This window comes from Onychostoma macrolepis, chromosome 05, assembly GCF_012432095.1.
Source record: "Onychostoma macrolepis isolate SWU-2019 chromosome 05, ASM1243209v1, whole genome shotgun sequence".
In the NCBI taxonomy this organism is placed as follows: Eukaryota; Metazoa; Chordata; class Actinopteri; order Cypriniformes; family Cyprinidae; genus Onychostoma; species Onychostoma macrolepis.
In genome coordinates, this window is record NC_081159.1 from 35,920,830 (window position 1) to 35,935,931 (window position 15,102).

Consider the following 15,102-nt stretch of genomic DNA (forward strand, 5'->3'; position numbering starts at 1 on the left):
CCAACAATTTGCAGTTTAACTCCAACCTGCCTTAAAGTTTCTAGTATTCCTTTGTAACTGAGGCCAGCTAGTAAGAGCTGTGGAGATAATCCTAGCTACCCTGATCTCAGGTGGCACACTAGAGACACTAGAGACTGTGTCCTTGTTAGCACACCTACCTACCATGCCAGAAACGCCAGTTCCAATCCTGGTTGGGGCAAGTCAAGTAGAAGCGGAAGGGTTACACCTAGACTGGCTGTTTCAGGTTTGTTTATTTAAGATTAGAGCTAAACTCAGCAGGACAGTGACCCGTCCAGGAGCAGGATTGGGCATTTTTCCTCCCCCATCATCTATAGCAGTACATCCCAATCCAGTCTTGGGGACCCCCACTACATTACAGTTTGGAATTTCTCTTCTTGCAGTCCCAAAATTTTGGGATTTCTGTCTTGCAGTCACTACTAATCAGCATATGATTTGAACAAGGTGTGTTACATGAAGGAGACATCCAAAATGAAAAGTGGTGGATGGTCTCCAGGACAGGTTTGAGAAGCACTGTTCTACAGGAGATTGCCTCAACACATCTTCAACATATGCTTTAATACTGGTAACATAACCACATTCTATCAGGCTTGGGTAACCCCAACAACCATACAATTGAAAACTATAGACCAATCGCTCTCCTCCCTCTTTGCTTTTCTTTCACATAACAACCTACCCGATAACAACCAGTAAGCTGTTGTTAGCTCAAATAGTAGAGCATGGCGCTAGCAACGCTAAGATCATGGGTTCGATTCCCAGGGAAAGCAAGAGCTGATAAAATGTAAAAACTGTAACTTGAATGCAATGTAAGTCGCTTTGGATAAAAGCGTCTGCTAAATGCATAAATGTAAAGTAAGCTTTCAAAAGCAGACATTCTTCAAATAATACTGTCTGTTACTGAAAGTAAATCCCAATTGTTTGTCTTCACTAGACCTGTCTTCAAAACAGAGATTCACCAAGTCCTCCTGTCTACTTTTCCAGGCATGACAACAATTACACTTCAGTGGTTACATGCGAATGCCTCACAGGCAGATCTGTCAAGTTTTCCTGGAGAGGTGTCCGTGTCACATTAGTGAAGGACTAAGGAGCCTAGGTTCAATGCTTGGTCCCCTCCTCTTCTGAGTACACTGCCTCACTGGGCCCAACCATAAAGGCACACAGCCTTTCCTGCCACAGCAAAATCAGCTCTAGTAGTCTTGGCCTGGATCAAAGATTGTCTCATTCAAAGAGCCAAGTGTCTCTGGATGGCAGGTTCTTCCCTTTTGGAATACCTGCAATCTTTGTTGTGTCACATGCAGTACATATATGTAAGGGGCAGCAGTACAGGCTAAGAAGATGTACAGGCCTCTTATCTCACAGACCACCTTGGGTATAAGTCAAGTGTTCCCAGACCACACTAAGAAATGTGTAAAGTACTGGTTATACAATATAACCCTCTTAGTAAGCGTACCCTTCACATCAAATGCCAAAATACTCACTTAAAACCTCTGTAAACCTAAAATATGGGTCACCATAACTTAATACAACCTGATAGCTTGCTGCAATGGCAAGTCTGAGAGTCCGATCTGGCTCCATTTTCTCCTGATTATGATTTGTGGAATGACCTTTGAACATCTTATGACATTACCAAATATGACAGACCTGCCCCCATCTTGATGACATTTTTTACAGCCATTCTAAGAAAAAAAAAAAAAAAAAAAAAGTATAGTTGCCAGGCATACACTGTGAATACCAAATCTCACAGTATGAGTAAAGAATGAGCTGTAAAGACAATGGGCCTCATTCATGAAACATTCGTAAATATAGGAGTTTTTGAATTCTGAGTAATTTGCGTGTAAAACGAACCTTCCTGAAAACTCTCCTCGGGATTCACAAACGCTTCGTAAACTTCCGATAGTTAAACATGCGCATGTTAATGAATTATAATCATTCCTAAATAGGCAGCTTATGCACCCTCATTCACAATTAGCATAATCCCCGCCTATGAAATACAACTACGCAAATTGTGTGTCTACTTTGTGTGGAATATTCTGGTCTACTTTCTCAGGTTTGGCTCCAGTATATTGCATAAATGCAAAAAAGACTAATAGGCCATATGCCTAACAATAAATATTCAATATCATGCGCCCACCAAAGCGTTTTTAGCCAGCTGAAAAAATACCAGGTGCTCTTCTGAAAACCGCCAGCTGGTGGCGCTTGCATGCTTTGGTGGCACAGCGTTTTATCCAGCTGAGACGCTTTGGTTGCTATGATAAGGAATATCCACTGAAGTAACGTATTACTAGTATCTCATTTTGAAGAATATTACTGAATATAAAAAAAAAAACCCAGCAACATTAACTTCTCTATTGTTGTTCAGTTGTTGTACAAGTAGAATGTTTGGTTGGTGTAGTATTTGTCCCGCCCCTCCTCCACTGATTGGATGGCTGGGTAAAAAGTGACAGTGATAAGTGCTGCATTTTCCCCCAAAGCTAAACAGTTTATAAACTCTCAGCTACAAAAAACAAAAAACAAAACAAAACAAAAAAAAAACAGCAAATGAACTTGTAAAATATTATAATGGCAGTGCATCAAAATTCAGTGTCATCAGTTTGCCAAAAGGAACCCAGAACGTTTTACACACCATTTACATGAGGAAGGGAGCAGATCTAAATTTATTTTGTACCAGCTAACATTTTGAAAATATGAACATTTTCATGAACTCGAAAGTTCACGTCAGAATGGCTTTACAAGCAATTTACACAAAAAAATTGTTCTGCTCATATTTCATGAATGAGGCCCAATTTCTTCAAGATCACTAGAAAGCTACAGGCAGGTGTGTTGATTAGGGTTGGAACTAAACTCTTCAAGACAGTGGCCCTCCAAGACCGAAGTTGCCCAGCCCTGATCTAGAGCAATATCTCTGAACCCCTTTCTCTTTAATTGCTATACATTGTTTTGTCTCTTGCAACCAGGGTTGTGCAAATTTCTGATGTGTACTTCTGATGTTCCTCCAGGAACAGAGTTGGGAAAAAATCCTGTATAACATTTCATATGCATGGAAGTATTAGGGCAGTGGTTTTCAATCCTTGCATGTCTCCCTTATCTGACACACTCATTTGAGTTCTTGGAGCTCATAACGAGCTGATGATCTGAATCAGGTAAAATTAGGCAGACATGCAAAGTGTGCAGAGCTGTGGGTCCCCAGGAACAAGTTTGAAAACCACTGGCCGTTTCTCAAACGGAAGGCTGCATCCTCCGGAGATCGCATTTGCAGGCTGCATACGTCATCAAGCCTGGTATATTTCAGCTAACTGAGCATTATATTCGTGAGTCAAAAGCATATTACAACAATTTACACTTAACTAAGAATAATGGTCAAATTTATAACTGTTAATATTCTAAAATAAGATGACGTATGCAGCCTTCCGTTTGAGAAACGGCCACTGTATTAGGGCAGTGGTTCCCAAACCTGCCCTGGAGGACCCCCTGCCCTGCACATTTTGTATGTCTCCCTAATCAGACACTCCCACTCCACCTCTACTAACGAGCTGATGTGTGGTATCAGGTGTGTTAGATAAGGGAGACATACAAAAGGTGCAGGGCAGGGGGGCCTCCATGACAGGTTTGGGAACCACTGTATTAGGGAAAAGGGGCCAGTGCACCTGCCTGTGTAAAGAACTATTTAGTGACTCAAGATCTAGGAACTACCTACTGTATTTCAAAGGAGGAATCAAAGAAAAATGGTGGGCCAATTTATTTTTAGGCTCATTTAACAATGATTGCAGAGGTTGCTAATCCAGCTCCTGGAGGCCAACCCTCCTGCAGTGTTCATTTCCAACCCTAATCAAACAAACATGAAGCAGCTAATCAGGGAATTCAGGATTACTTGAAAATAACAGGCAGAAGTCTGCAGGAAGGAAGACCTTCTGGAAAAAGGTTGGCTATTCCTAAAGTGTGTAGGGACCACTGTCCTGATTTGTTGCCTCTAGAGACACAGTATTGAACTGTAGGCTTGGGGTTCTCAACTCCAGTCCTCAAGGTCCATTTCCTGCAGAGTTTAGCTCCAACCCTAATCAAACACACCTGAACACGCTAATCAAGGTCTTCAGGATTACTTGAAAGTTACAGACAGGTGAGTTTAATCAAGGTTGGAGCCCAACTCTGCAAGCAGGGGGATTCTTGAGGGCTAGAGTTGAGAACCACTGCTGTAGGCCTTCTGAATTTCTTTTTGCTATATCAGAGGTAGGTGCTGACTTGCAGATTAATCATACTTTATGATCATACCTTGTTCATACAAGATGAGTGAACTCAGTTTTTTTCACATGTCCAGAACCCACTGGTGCAATGTCTGATATCCGACACACAGCATTTCACAGCAAGGACTTAAATACACAAACCCCATGAAATATTTTTTTTATTTGTCTATTTTTATTGCCGTGGAGAATTCCTATCTTTCCCTTCTCCTTAACCCCTCACCTCAGTCTTACCTTTCTGGTACTGGAGCCAGAGCTGTTGCTGGGACTTCTTGCTGGGAAAGTAGATGTTGCAGGTGAGTTCAGAACCATACAGCGCCTCCGAGATGTAATGACTGCCGTACTGCCGAATGAACGCAAGCAACTCATCCCGTGTGCTGTCTGCCGTCAGGGATTTCAGCACCTTTGAGAAATCTGACCAAAGCACCACCACACATACAGAAACAATAAATTTTCTATGTTGATAAAATCTTTGATTTATGGTTTTCAAATATTTCTTGCTTGTCACCAGACCTTTTAAGAGGCCAGTGAAACTTTATTATGCCTACATTTCCAGTACTCTGACAGTGATATAGTGCCTTTTCCCTGTTTTAGTGGCAAGATTCCAGAAGTATTTGCCCACTCATTTTTAATGAAAACCTATCCACTTTTTTTTTTTTTTTTTTTAAATGTGAAAGTGGGCACGGTTGTTTTTAATCTGAATGTGCAAAGCTTGCAGTATCAGCTGCCTCCAGTTGTTTTAGCTGTACAAAAACAGTTATATTGCTTGCTGTTGCAATTTTTATTTTTTTTGCTTAATCATACACCCGCACACCTTGTAGCGCACATGACATTATTTATGGTTATTTATCTATAACAACTAATGAAACTCTCACACGTTCATAGAAAATAGTTCCCTTTTGAAAAAATAAGATGGACAAGACATGAACTAGGTTACACTTTTTTTTTTTTTTTTTTCTGTAACCTACGTGTTGTGCTCACCAAAATTAAAAGCACACCCCCCCCCACCTCCAAAAAATAATAATAATATTACATTTATTCATTCCCATGTTGTTCCAAACCTGTCTGACTTTTTCTTATTATATTTGAAAAATGTCCCTTTTTCCAATCTTTGTCCCATATATGGACAAAGTAAATATGCTACTAGTGCCCTTTCTCTTTTTCTTTCTTTTATTATTATTATTTCTGACCAGTTCTCCTTCCCTAGAGTGTGTTTATTACTTTTGTTGTTATTATTACTTTTGTTTAAAGCAAATGAAGAAATATATTGTGACTTTTCATCAGCCAAGTATGAGAAAAATCTATTTCTTTATTGGGCCTTTTATAGATATATTTATTTATTCATTTATTTATTTCTAAGTATCTCGTACTAAAAGTTAAGACAGTGCCATATATATATTTTTTTTCTTCTTTCCTTTTGCCAATGCTGGTAAATACTTTTATAAACACTTAAGCCCAATTCGGACAGTAATTGTTTCTCATGGACGTCTGTAAAAATAAATGTACATATCACCTCAGTGATAAAACTCATGGATTCGAATGGCGATTTATTCGCAGTGGAGGAGCGAATTATGTGATCCTACGAACCCGAGAACGTGCTGCTCACATGGCCAGTCACATGATTGTCTGCTGCAAATAAAATGAATTTTATTTAGAAATGTATTCTTATTATTGTGTAAAATGTAATTAAAAACACTTATGTAAAATGTATTCTTAAATTTTTTTATAATGTATAATCATATTCATTATTTAAATCTCCTGTTTAAAAATAGGAAAATAGATGCGCTATAGTTGTATATAATTATACACGATATCTGTTTATAATACACATTTTAAAATTGTATTGCATACCTGCTGCTACCATAATAAAGACCCATTTCGAATGTTTACGTGCTTTTCTTCTCTTTATGCTCCCTGTCGCTGTGGTGGGGCAGTTATGAAGTATTGTTCTTTTAAATACTTTCCAGTATTTCAGAAATAAATATGTATGCAAGTTACACCGAAGTACAACGTTACCTCTTACGGTGTTTGGGAGTGCTCAAAAAAGGGTTTAAACACTGAATTTTGAATCGATTTCTTCTCGTAAACTCAGAGATGTGGTAATTTAATTGCCGTCTGAATCCACATGACCTTGGTGTAAAACAGTAGGTAATTCGGCTGGGGATTTTTACGGGGGTGATGAGAGAAAAACACTGACATCCTGGATTCGGACGGCATTAAAATCACCAACTACCCCCTGTAAATGGTGAAAATCACTTACGTCCCCCTGAGAGACAATTACCGTCAGAATAGGGCTATTAAGGAACCAAGTGTATCTTTGTTAGAGTACAATATTATCTTGCAAAGTCAGGTTGAATATACGTGTGTTTATTGGTGTAACCATTCCTATCACAGTAGTTCACAAATTTTCTTGCATTTCTGCTAGAGATAAAATTAATCATTTTTGAAAATTACCCTTTTTAAATAAATAAATGAATACATTTATTAATTATATACTTGTGTGTGTGTGTGTGTGTGTGTGTGTATGTATATATATATATATATATATATATATATTTTTTTTTTTTTTGTACAAAAAACTTGCTAACCCCTTCAATAATAAAACAAAATGTGTGAATATTATTATTTTTTTAAATCTCTGTTACATAGAAGAAAAATCATATGGGTTTGGAAAGACATGAGGGTGAATACAAATGTTTCACTTTTTGAGCAAATTAACTCTTAAATGTAATTTTTGTTTTGAAATGTAAATGTGCTGAACACGCATACATTAAAGAGTATTCATGGGTTGGTTTGTGTGTTTCTCATGGTACCTGTGGACAGGGTGATGGCACTGAGTTTCACTCTATACAGGTTACTCCGCACTTTCCACTGTTGCATCATGGGGTATCCTGTGGCTTCACTAAACTGAGCGTCTCCTGTAACACAGACACACATTAATGCCCCACTTCTGCAACTTTATTAATAGCTAAATTTCAGACATTAACAGCTTCCCATGGGACACAAAGAGGTCTTTCTCAAGGAGGTGCTTATTGGCCTGAAAAACTGAATCCTCCACTGAGACCTTTTTTTGGGAAAAATAAGTGTATTTGACTGCATTGAATGGGCACTTGTAGTGTACTTCAAATTTAACAATTTAAAAATTTACTTGTGGAAAATATAATATTAAATGAAATAAAAGGTCACTTAAGTGTATTTAAAGAGAGACATTTTCATGACTGATTCTTAACATACTTTAAAAAAGTGCATTTTATGTCAAATTCAAAGTTGTACATTTGAAATCATGTTTTAATCATCTTTTGTTGTGCTTTAAAGTGGTAAAAATGGTACATAAGATTATCAATATTTGAATGCCCTTTTTTCTAGGATAAATGAGCAACACTGTTATATTACTACGCAAAGTCTTAAGGATACTGCATTGTTGTTTTAAAACTATGTATGATCATAAGTCTTAAATATTCTGGGGCACAAGTGTGCAAAAAGTTACCTCTGGATACTAAAGGTATTTCAAATATGGTTATTTTTAGTTTAAAAGGTAAAAGTTGTCTCTTAAGTAGTTTTTGTTGATGAATTTGTATTACACACGTGGTTATTTGTGAATGTAAATTTTAGTAAAAATTTGGAATTTTACTGTAATCTTTGTATTTATAATACAATGCCAGTGTACCTGTTACCAGGAGTGGAGTTATGGAAACACTTTTTTTTTTTAAAAACTTTGTTAACTACTTTTCTGTCTATTTAAAAAAAAAAAAAAAAAAAAAAAGTACACTTATTTTGATGTGTTGACTAACACACTGCAGTGCACAAATTTGTAATCAGAAATTCTATAGATTTACACTAAATAGTTTAAAAACATGACATCCAAGTTTCATTAAAGTATATTTTAGTTTACTGTAAATGCTTGTCAGTATACATTCAGCGAGGACAACGGATGTATTAATGAAGTATACAGTATATACATACAGTATAAAGTTGTACTTAAGTCCTACTTAAGTGGGTCAAAAAAAAGTTCAACTAACTGCATTTAAAATAAATTAGTTCTCATCTTCTGTGTTACAGACCACTTTGGACCAATAGGCAACAAAGCCTTGGGCGCCAAGCCCTGCCTGTTTTCAAAATCAAGTACTGCTTATCCTATTTGTACAGAGTGAGATGACAGCAGCCCCCTCAAAACATCACATCAGCCATACCATGCTTCTTTCTTCTCATGCTGACAGATGCACTAATGGTTTAAATCTCATTTGAACTGCTGCAGCAAAAACTGAGAGCCGTAATCAGTGTTAACAACCCTCCACTCTCACTCCTGGAAAAAAAAAGACAAGCTGTTATTGAATTAGCCACTTGTCATTGGAGCCCACATTTGTGTGGAGTCCACATTAGGAAGAACTGAGTGAAAACAAATAAATGAAAAGACAGCTCTGAATTGGAGCTGTGATCAAGAGTGATATGAGGGAGAAATGAATGCTTTCTGCTCCGCTGGTTTCTCTGTCTCTGTGTCATTGAGACAGAGGGCGGCTGTCCACTGAGCTGATGCTACGATTACTGTCAGTTCCTCATGTCATGTTCTATTTTAAAGGGGATTTATCATGAAAAACAGGCCTTTTCTTGTTCTTTTGAACCTAGCAAAACTGTAAAGCGTGTTAGAGAAGGACAAAATAAACCTTGCCCACGCCTCTCCCACCACTGTCAAATCTGTGTTTTTGAGCTCTTGTCCCATTCTGTGCAAATCAGTGTTGAATAAATGACAACAAACCAGAAGCCAGGACTCAAACTGTCTATTTTAGATTCATATAATTAATCACATACAGTACATGAGGCTTGCTTGTTTTTTACTATCCATTTTCATAATATCCAGACATACCTGTGCCAACCCTGTATGAATCAGTAGGCCTAATTCAATCACAAGGAGTCACAGACATCTTCTGTTAATAATTGCATCTCAAACATTGTTTGTAAAAACTAACTAGCTTCTAACGTTATAAGTGGACCTAAGGGAAAAGACTGTGAAAGTGTAAATAGGACGCCTTTAAAGCAAAAACCCTCAGAGGACAAGAGAAAATGAGATGACAGTTCACTAAAGGCACACCTTAAGGAAAATGTGCTTTTCATTATTTCCGTAGTGTATAATTAAACAGGGTTTTCTTTTGTTTAAAAATAATATGAAGTACGAGTGGTGCCATTTAGAACTGATACAAATACTAAAGTAATGTTCAAATACAATGCATAATATCAAATGTAATACTTGTTCAAAACAATCACTTCAGCAGTGTTTGTACTATTTTTTGAATATACAGAAAAATAAGATTTTGATAGCTCTGAAGGAGATCCCACAATAATATGACTTTACAGTATAGTAACAATAAGTATGATATTTTATTAAATAATAAAATTAATATAATATTTTTTAAATATGATGGGTTCAACATAATGACTATCACTGAGATGGACACCCAATTTAATAAATTACATTAACCATCTGAATCTAACCAGATATTAATTATGATGTTAATTATTGTGCCTTTAGCACCAACAGCAGGGCAAATTCTTACTTCAAATACCACACTTTCACATAGTCTTCAGTTATTTTATTTATTTATTTTTATTTACTTGAACAAAACTGAAAATCGTTAACAAGAACAACTGCTTGTCAAATTAGAGCTGAACCCACTTCACCTTCAAGCCAAATTTCAATGTGCATAATGAAATGGTGTTTAGGGAAAGTGCTGCTGAGAGTTTTTGCTCCATCTAGTGGCATCTAGTAGAGACAAATGAAATCAAATGTGAGGTTTACCCTTGTTGTCCTGTATGTAAGATTCACCTGAGAGCAGCTGCAGGTTGGGCAGGGGCTCTGACAGAACTCCTCGGCACTGCTCCTCCACCGGCAGAGGAATCACCATTAACCCGTCGGCCAGCTGCGGAAAATCCTTGATGAAGTTATTATCCCTGAAATCCAAATATAAATGAGGATAAAACATCAGATATTAGATAGTTGTGTTTCAGTTTGTAATGATGATACATATTGCTTATTAAAGCATCAAGTTGGCATGGAATATATAGAAGAGCTCTTCCATATTTTTAATAAGCATGCCTTTTTAAGAGACAACTATGATTTACAACTAACTATTACTAGTCAGACGCAGGTTGTGATGAGGAAGGAGCATTCTCATTCTAGAGAGCATTTTACTGGAGAAACAGCAGATACAAACTAATTATCGTTGATTCAAATTAAAATGCCAGCTGAGTAAATGAGTAAATGCCAGCATATTGTTAAGCTGCTGTAATGGTATTTAAACAATGTCTCTGTGCGTGTCTTATTATAGTTATATTATACACTCTTTACTCATCCCGTATAACTGAGAGACATTTTGAAAAGTGTCTTGTGATTGTGCTGGGATTTCCATGTTCTTGGCAATCTAATGAAGTGTAATTAGCCACCAATTAAAATCCCTCTTCAAACACTTCATCTCTTTAAATGAGCTTTTTCACTATGAAACATCAATAGCAAACACAACTTTCATTAGCATTAGTCTGTAAAAGGCTTTTATTGAATCATTCTCAAAACAGATTCAGAAATTCCACAGCCACTGTAAAATGCAGGGGGTCACTGAGTCACTGGCTCTCCTGAAAACTGATTGGCCCCTGGTGAGCCCTTACCATTCTGTATTCTTATCACTCGCTAAATCATTTCTTTTTGAAAAGTTCATTGTCATTTGAAAAATGAAAATTTCCCTGATACTTTAGAAGAGCTGGGAGAAAGAACAGAGAGCTGCCAGAAAGTTGTCTATTTCTTTGTTATGTTGTCAATTTTTGCTGTCTTTCAGCTCTTTTGCTGAATGTTACAGTTTCAGATATTATAATCTTTATAACATATTGTATTCAGATATTATAATCTTAATAACCTTTAATATTTTAACCTATAACCTTTGCTGAATGTTATAGATTATATAAATCAGGGTTTACGCTTCCCCAAATGGCATTTCACTTTAAATCCTTAAGTTTTTCTGATCTTTTTAGACTTCTATTACTTTTATACTGACCAAATAATATTTTCTATCCCCTAACCCTAAACCTACCCCTTACAGAAAACCTGTTTGTGTTGTTACACTTTCAGATAAACATCATTCACTATTTTTTTTTCTCTTGTGGTGACCAAGGATTTACTATTTCAATTGTGTTGTGCACATAATAAACATCTTCTTTTATTAGAATTTTTTCAAAATTTCATAATCTTTCAAACAACTTAGAAGATCAAACTACATTTTGTATGAATAAATAAATAAAAAATCACCTGTCAATTTCCCAAATCTATTAGAGTCAGACTGGACTACAGGGACTGAATTAATGAATGAAGCTCCTATACAGATTTACTGGTACTTATTTCAGTATCACTCATTTTCTGTGCTTCCATTAATTATTTTCTAATAGTAAAATGGTTAGATGGACATTTTTTATGCTTCTTCCCAGATATTTCTCAAACCAAAACTGAGGCACCAGTCCAGCCTCATAACAAAACCTTCCCCAAGACACAAATAGGTGACAAGAAGAAAACTTTTATTATTCTTGGCATAAGAACAATGTATAGCTCGGGGACTCAGTTTTTTGATTTGTGCTTCTGTTGAGAGCCGCACAGGATATTTCTCAGGGTGGTTATAATGAATCTGAGGTAGCAAACAAAAAATATAACTTCATTGCTATTTTGCAAGTGAATGAGTTTTTGATATACACTAGCAGTGGGATTCAGAATGAAACATTGAAGTTTTTGGTAGAAATGGTACAGACTTAAATCATAAAAGAGGTTAAATAAAGTGAAATGTTCAGTTGATGAAACCAAGTATCTAAGGGAAATGAAGCAGCTTTCTTTAGACTAAAGATTCTTTGCTGTTCTTCAGAGGCTTTACACTTTCATATATGGCTCACATGTACGCCAAAGGTGGCTTGAAATTCAGAAGCACATGTACAATGGCCAGCTTTGTGAACCTTAGTATTAATGCAATACCAAGAGTAAAGGTCATTGCACACTGAGTCTGAAATTCTCGTCCAAATTTTTCACACGTTAAAAAATAAATATGACCTCATGTTGCGTCAATCACGTTTACACACACTGCCTCCAAAACCTTTGTCCGTCATAAAAAAAAAAAAAAAAATCAGATCAGGTTCGATTTTCTGCATTTTTGCATCCATAGCAAGCATTTTGATAGGAAAGGATGATGTATACGAAAAAAAAAACATAAAAAAAACGCATGAGTGTGCAAGGACATTAATAATTGACAATAATGATTTTTGACACATTTTATCATTTAGATACTTTATATAGGCTATTTACAATTATGCATTTGTTTTATAAATTTGCTTTCGGTAACACTTTATTTTGATAGTTCACCATAGATATTATACTAACTGTAAGTAACTTTGCAACTCCATGTAAACTAGCATTCATGACCATAAGTAAGTTGCAAGTACGTCAACTATGTGAGTTAGTTGACATGTAGTTACAAAGTTACCAATTTAACAGAATGTCTAAAATGGACAATCAAAATAAAGTGTAACCATACCTTCTTTGAGCAGCATTAAACTGACTGTGTAAATAAACATAAATGCCATGTCAGTTGCAGCTTCTGTTCTACCTTTGCATTGTAAAGATGTCTTTTGTTGATATTAATAAAATCTTATGAGTGGCTAAATTTAAGTATTCAATATAAAAGAAAACACAGATGCATTTAAGCAATTATATATATTTAAAAAAAATGGTTAAAAAAAGGGAAAAGGAGGCAAAATATTTCCCCTTAATGGAAAAGTTAATTCCTGGCCCTGTTATCCAGCCCGTCGCCATCTGACAGATGTGCTCCCTGCAGTACTTAATCATCTTCATGAGACTGTGGAGATTTTCAGTAGAACAACAATGCTTACTAGCACTACCTAATCAAGCGTTCATTGGTCTTCTGGTATCATTCAACAAAATACTTCTACATTTCTAAATTCATGCTTCATTTGCCTTCATTGGACTTAGCAAGAGCTGTGAATCTTGTTGAAGCATTGCTTGACATACAGGGATGCAGGGCCGCTGCTGACCAAATGGGTGCCCTAAGCAGAATTGTATTGTTGTGCCCCCCCTGTCAAATATTATGGAAGTAAAAAAATAAAAAAATAAATCATCCTACACTGTAAAAAAAAGTCCGTAAAAATACAGTACAATATACCGTAATAATTTGAAGGAATTTTCCGTATTTTTTAAATTACGCTTTGCATTGTGAGAACAAGAAGCTCAGTCGATTATCGGCGCGAAAACAGTGCTAGAGCAGGCACCATTATTCACGGAGATAGTATCGGTCAAAATTTCATTTTAAAGTCAGATTTCGGGTTTGGGGAACTGTTCTTACACTTCCGTGGTAAATTAGTTTTTGTTAAATGTAACATAAACTGTAACTTTAACTTAGTTGCTGTCTAGCTTGTTTGGCAAATGAATGTCGGAGCCGTCATATTCAACATTTTCAGCACACCGTCACATCTTACTCGACGACGTGAAGGTAAGTTACTTGTTACAGTGTTCTCACTTTTAGTTTAATAATTAAAAGTTAATTAACTTTTTAATTGTTGTTGCGGTGTATTTGTTACTGAGCGTGTCGTAAAGCATCGGCATATTAATGTTACTGAGGTGAAGTTAGCAGCTGTAAGAACGTTAAATCACAACTGTGTTTAGAGCGCTCTATGCCTTCAACAGGAGCTGGCAGAGTAATTGTCAAAAAAAGAAGACACCATTTACGACTTTTTTTAAATTTTTTTAAAGAGATTAAGATAAGACTAGGCGATTAGAAAAGAAAACAAAAGAAACACCATGAATCTCATATGAACTGCTGTCCCTTTAAAACATGACTCACATCTGACACATCCCAACTCTTTACATCAGTCAAGACATTAACTTATTTAAGACTGTCACTCGCCAAAAAATGGTTATTTTTACATAATTTTGTGTGCTTTTGTCCCTGTAAGTGCGAGAGAGAACTCGGTGCGCGTCAGACCACGCGTCAGTGGTCTCCAATTGCATCTGTCATGTGATCTTGTCAACAATGTTTTACAATATACTTCTAAAGAGGTAGAATTATCATTTTTGGGTGAACTATCATTAATTATTCACCCTCATGTCGTTCCAAACCCGTAAGACCTTCGTTCATCTTCAGAACACAAATTAAGATATTTCTGATGAAATCCAAGAGCTCTCTGACCCACGGTGGTGCTGACGCTGCACTTTGTTTACTGGCAAATGAACGCACACGCATGCGTTGTGGTACTCTCGTTAATGGCAGCAGACTCTCCCAGGAGAGAAGAAATCATTGAATAAAGTTATTTTTGTTTTCTTTGCGCACAAAAAGTATTCTCATAGCTTCGTAAAATTACAGTTGAACTGCTGATGACAGAATTCACATTTTTGGGTGAACTTTCCTTTTAAATAATATTGTGTTCTTCTATAGGTTAAATGGTGTAAACACTGGAACATTTCACTTGACTATTGACTGTAAGTCTATAGCAATTGTTATTAATGACAGCCCTGTCTTTGTATTAATTTTTCCCCCCCATGTATTTGAAAATATTTTGAATCTTGACTGTTTCACAATGAAGTTTATCTTTGTGACCACTATTTGGTGCAACACCAATATTGTACATTTCAAGTACCTGCTCATGTTTTCTTTTTTCTGCATGTTGCTGTTTAAAACTAAAAAGTGTTCCACAATACACACATTTTCAGTGGTGCTTTACACATTGTTAAATTAATTGATGTAATAATATTTTTGTCTTCACCTGTTTAAGGCAAATAAAAGCTACTGAACACACTTTTAAGAATGTTTACATGAGG

General features: G+C 36.2%; 1 protein-coding gene across 4 annotated transcripts in view; it reads right to left on the minus strand.

Moving 5' to 3' along the window:
- The window catches only part of LOC131540270 (astrotactin-2-like), a 588,347-nt gene that overhangs the window by 140,426 nt on the left and 432,819 nt on the right, over positions 1–15,102 (minus strand). For 3 of the 4 annotated variants that reach the window (XM_058774887.1, XM_058774885.1, XM_058774888.1), the window contains 3 exons: positions 10,072–10,196; positions 7,067–7,171; positions 4,488–4,667 (listed from right to left, as the gene is read on the minus strand). In XM_058774887.1, coding sequence (XP_058630870.1) covers positions 4,488–4,667; positions 7,067–7,171; positions 10,072–10,196 — 410 coding nt within the window. The remainder of the gene's footprint in view (positions 1–4,487; positions 4,668–7,066; positions 7,172–10,071; positions 10,197–15,102) is intronic. The other variant, XM_058774886.1, reaches the window with a different exon arrangement.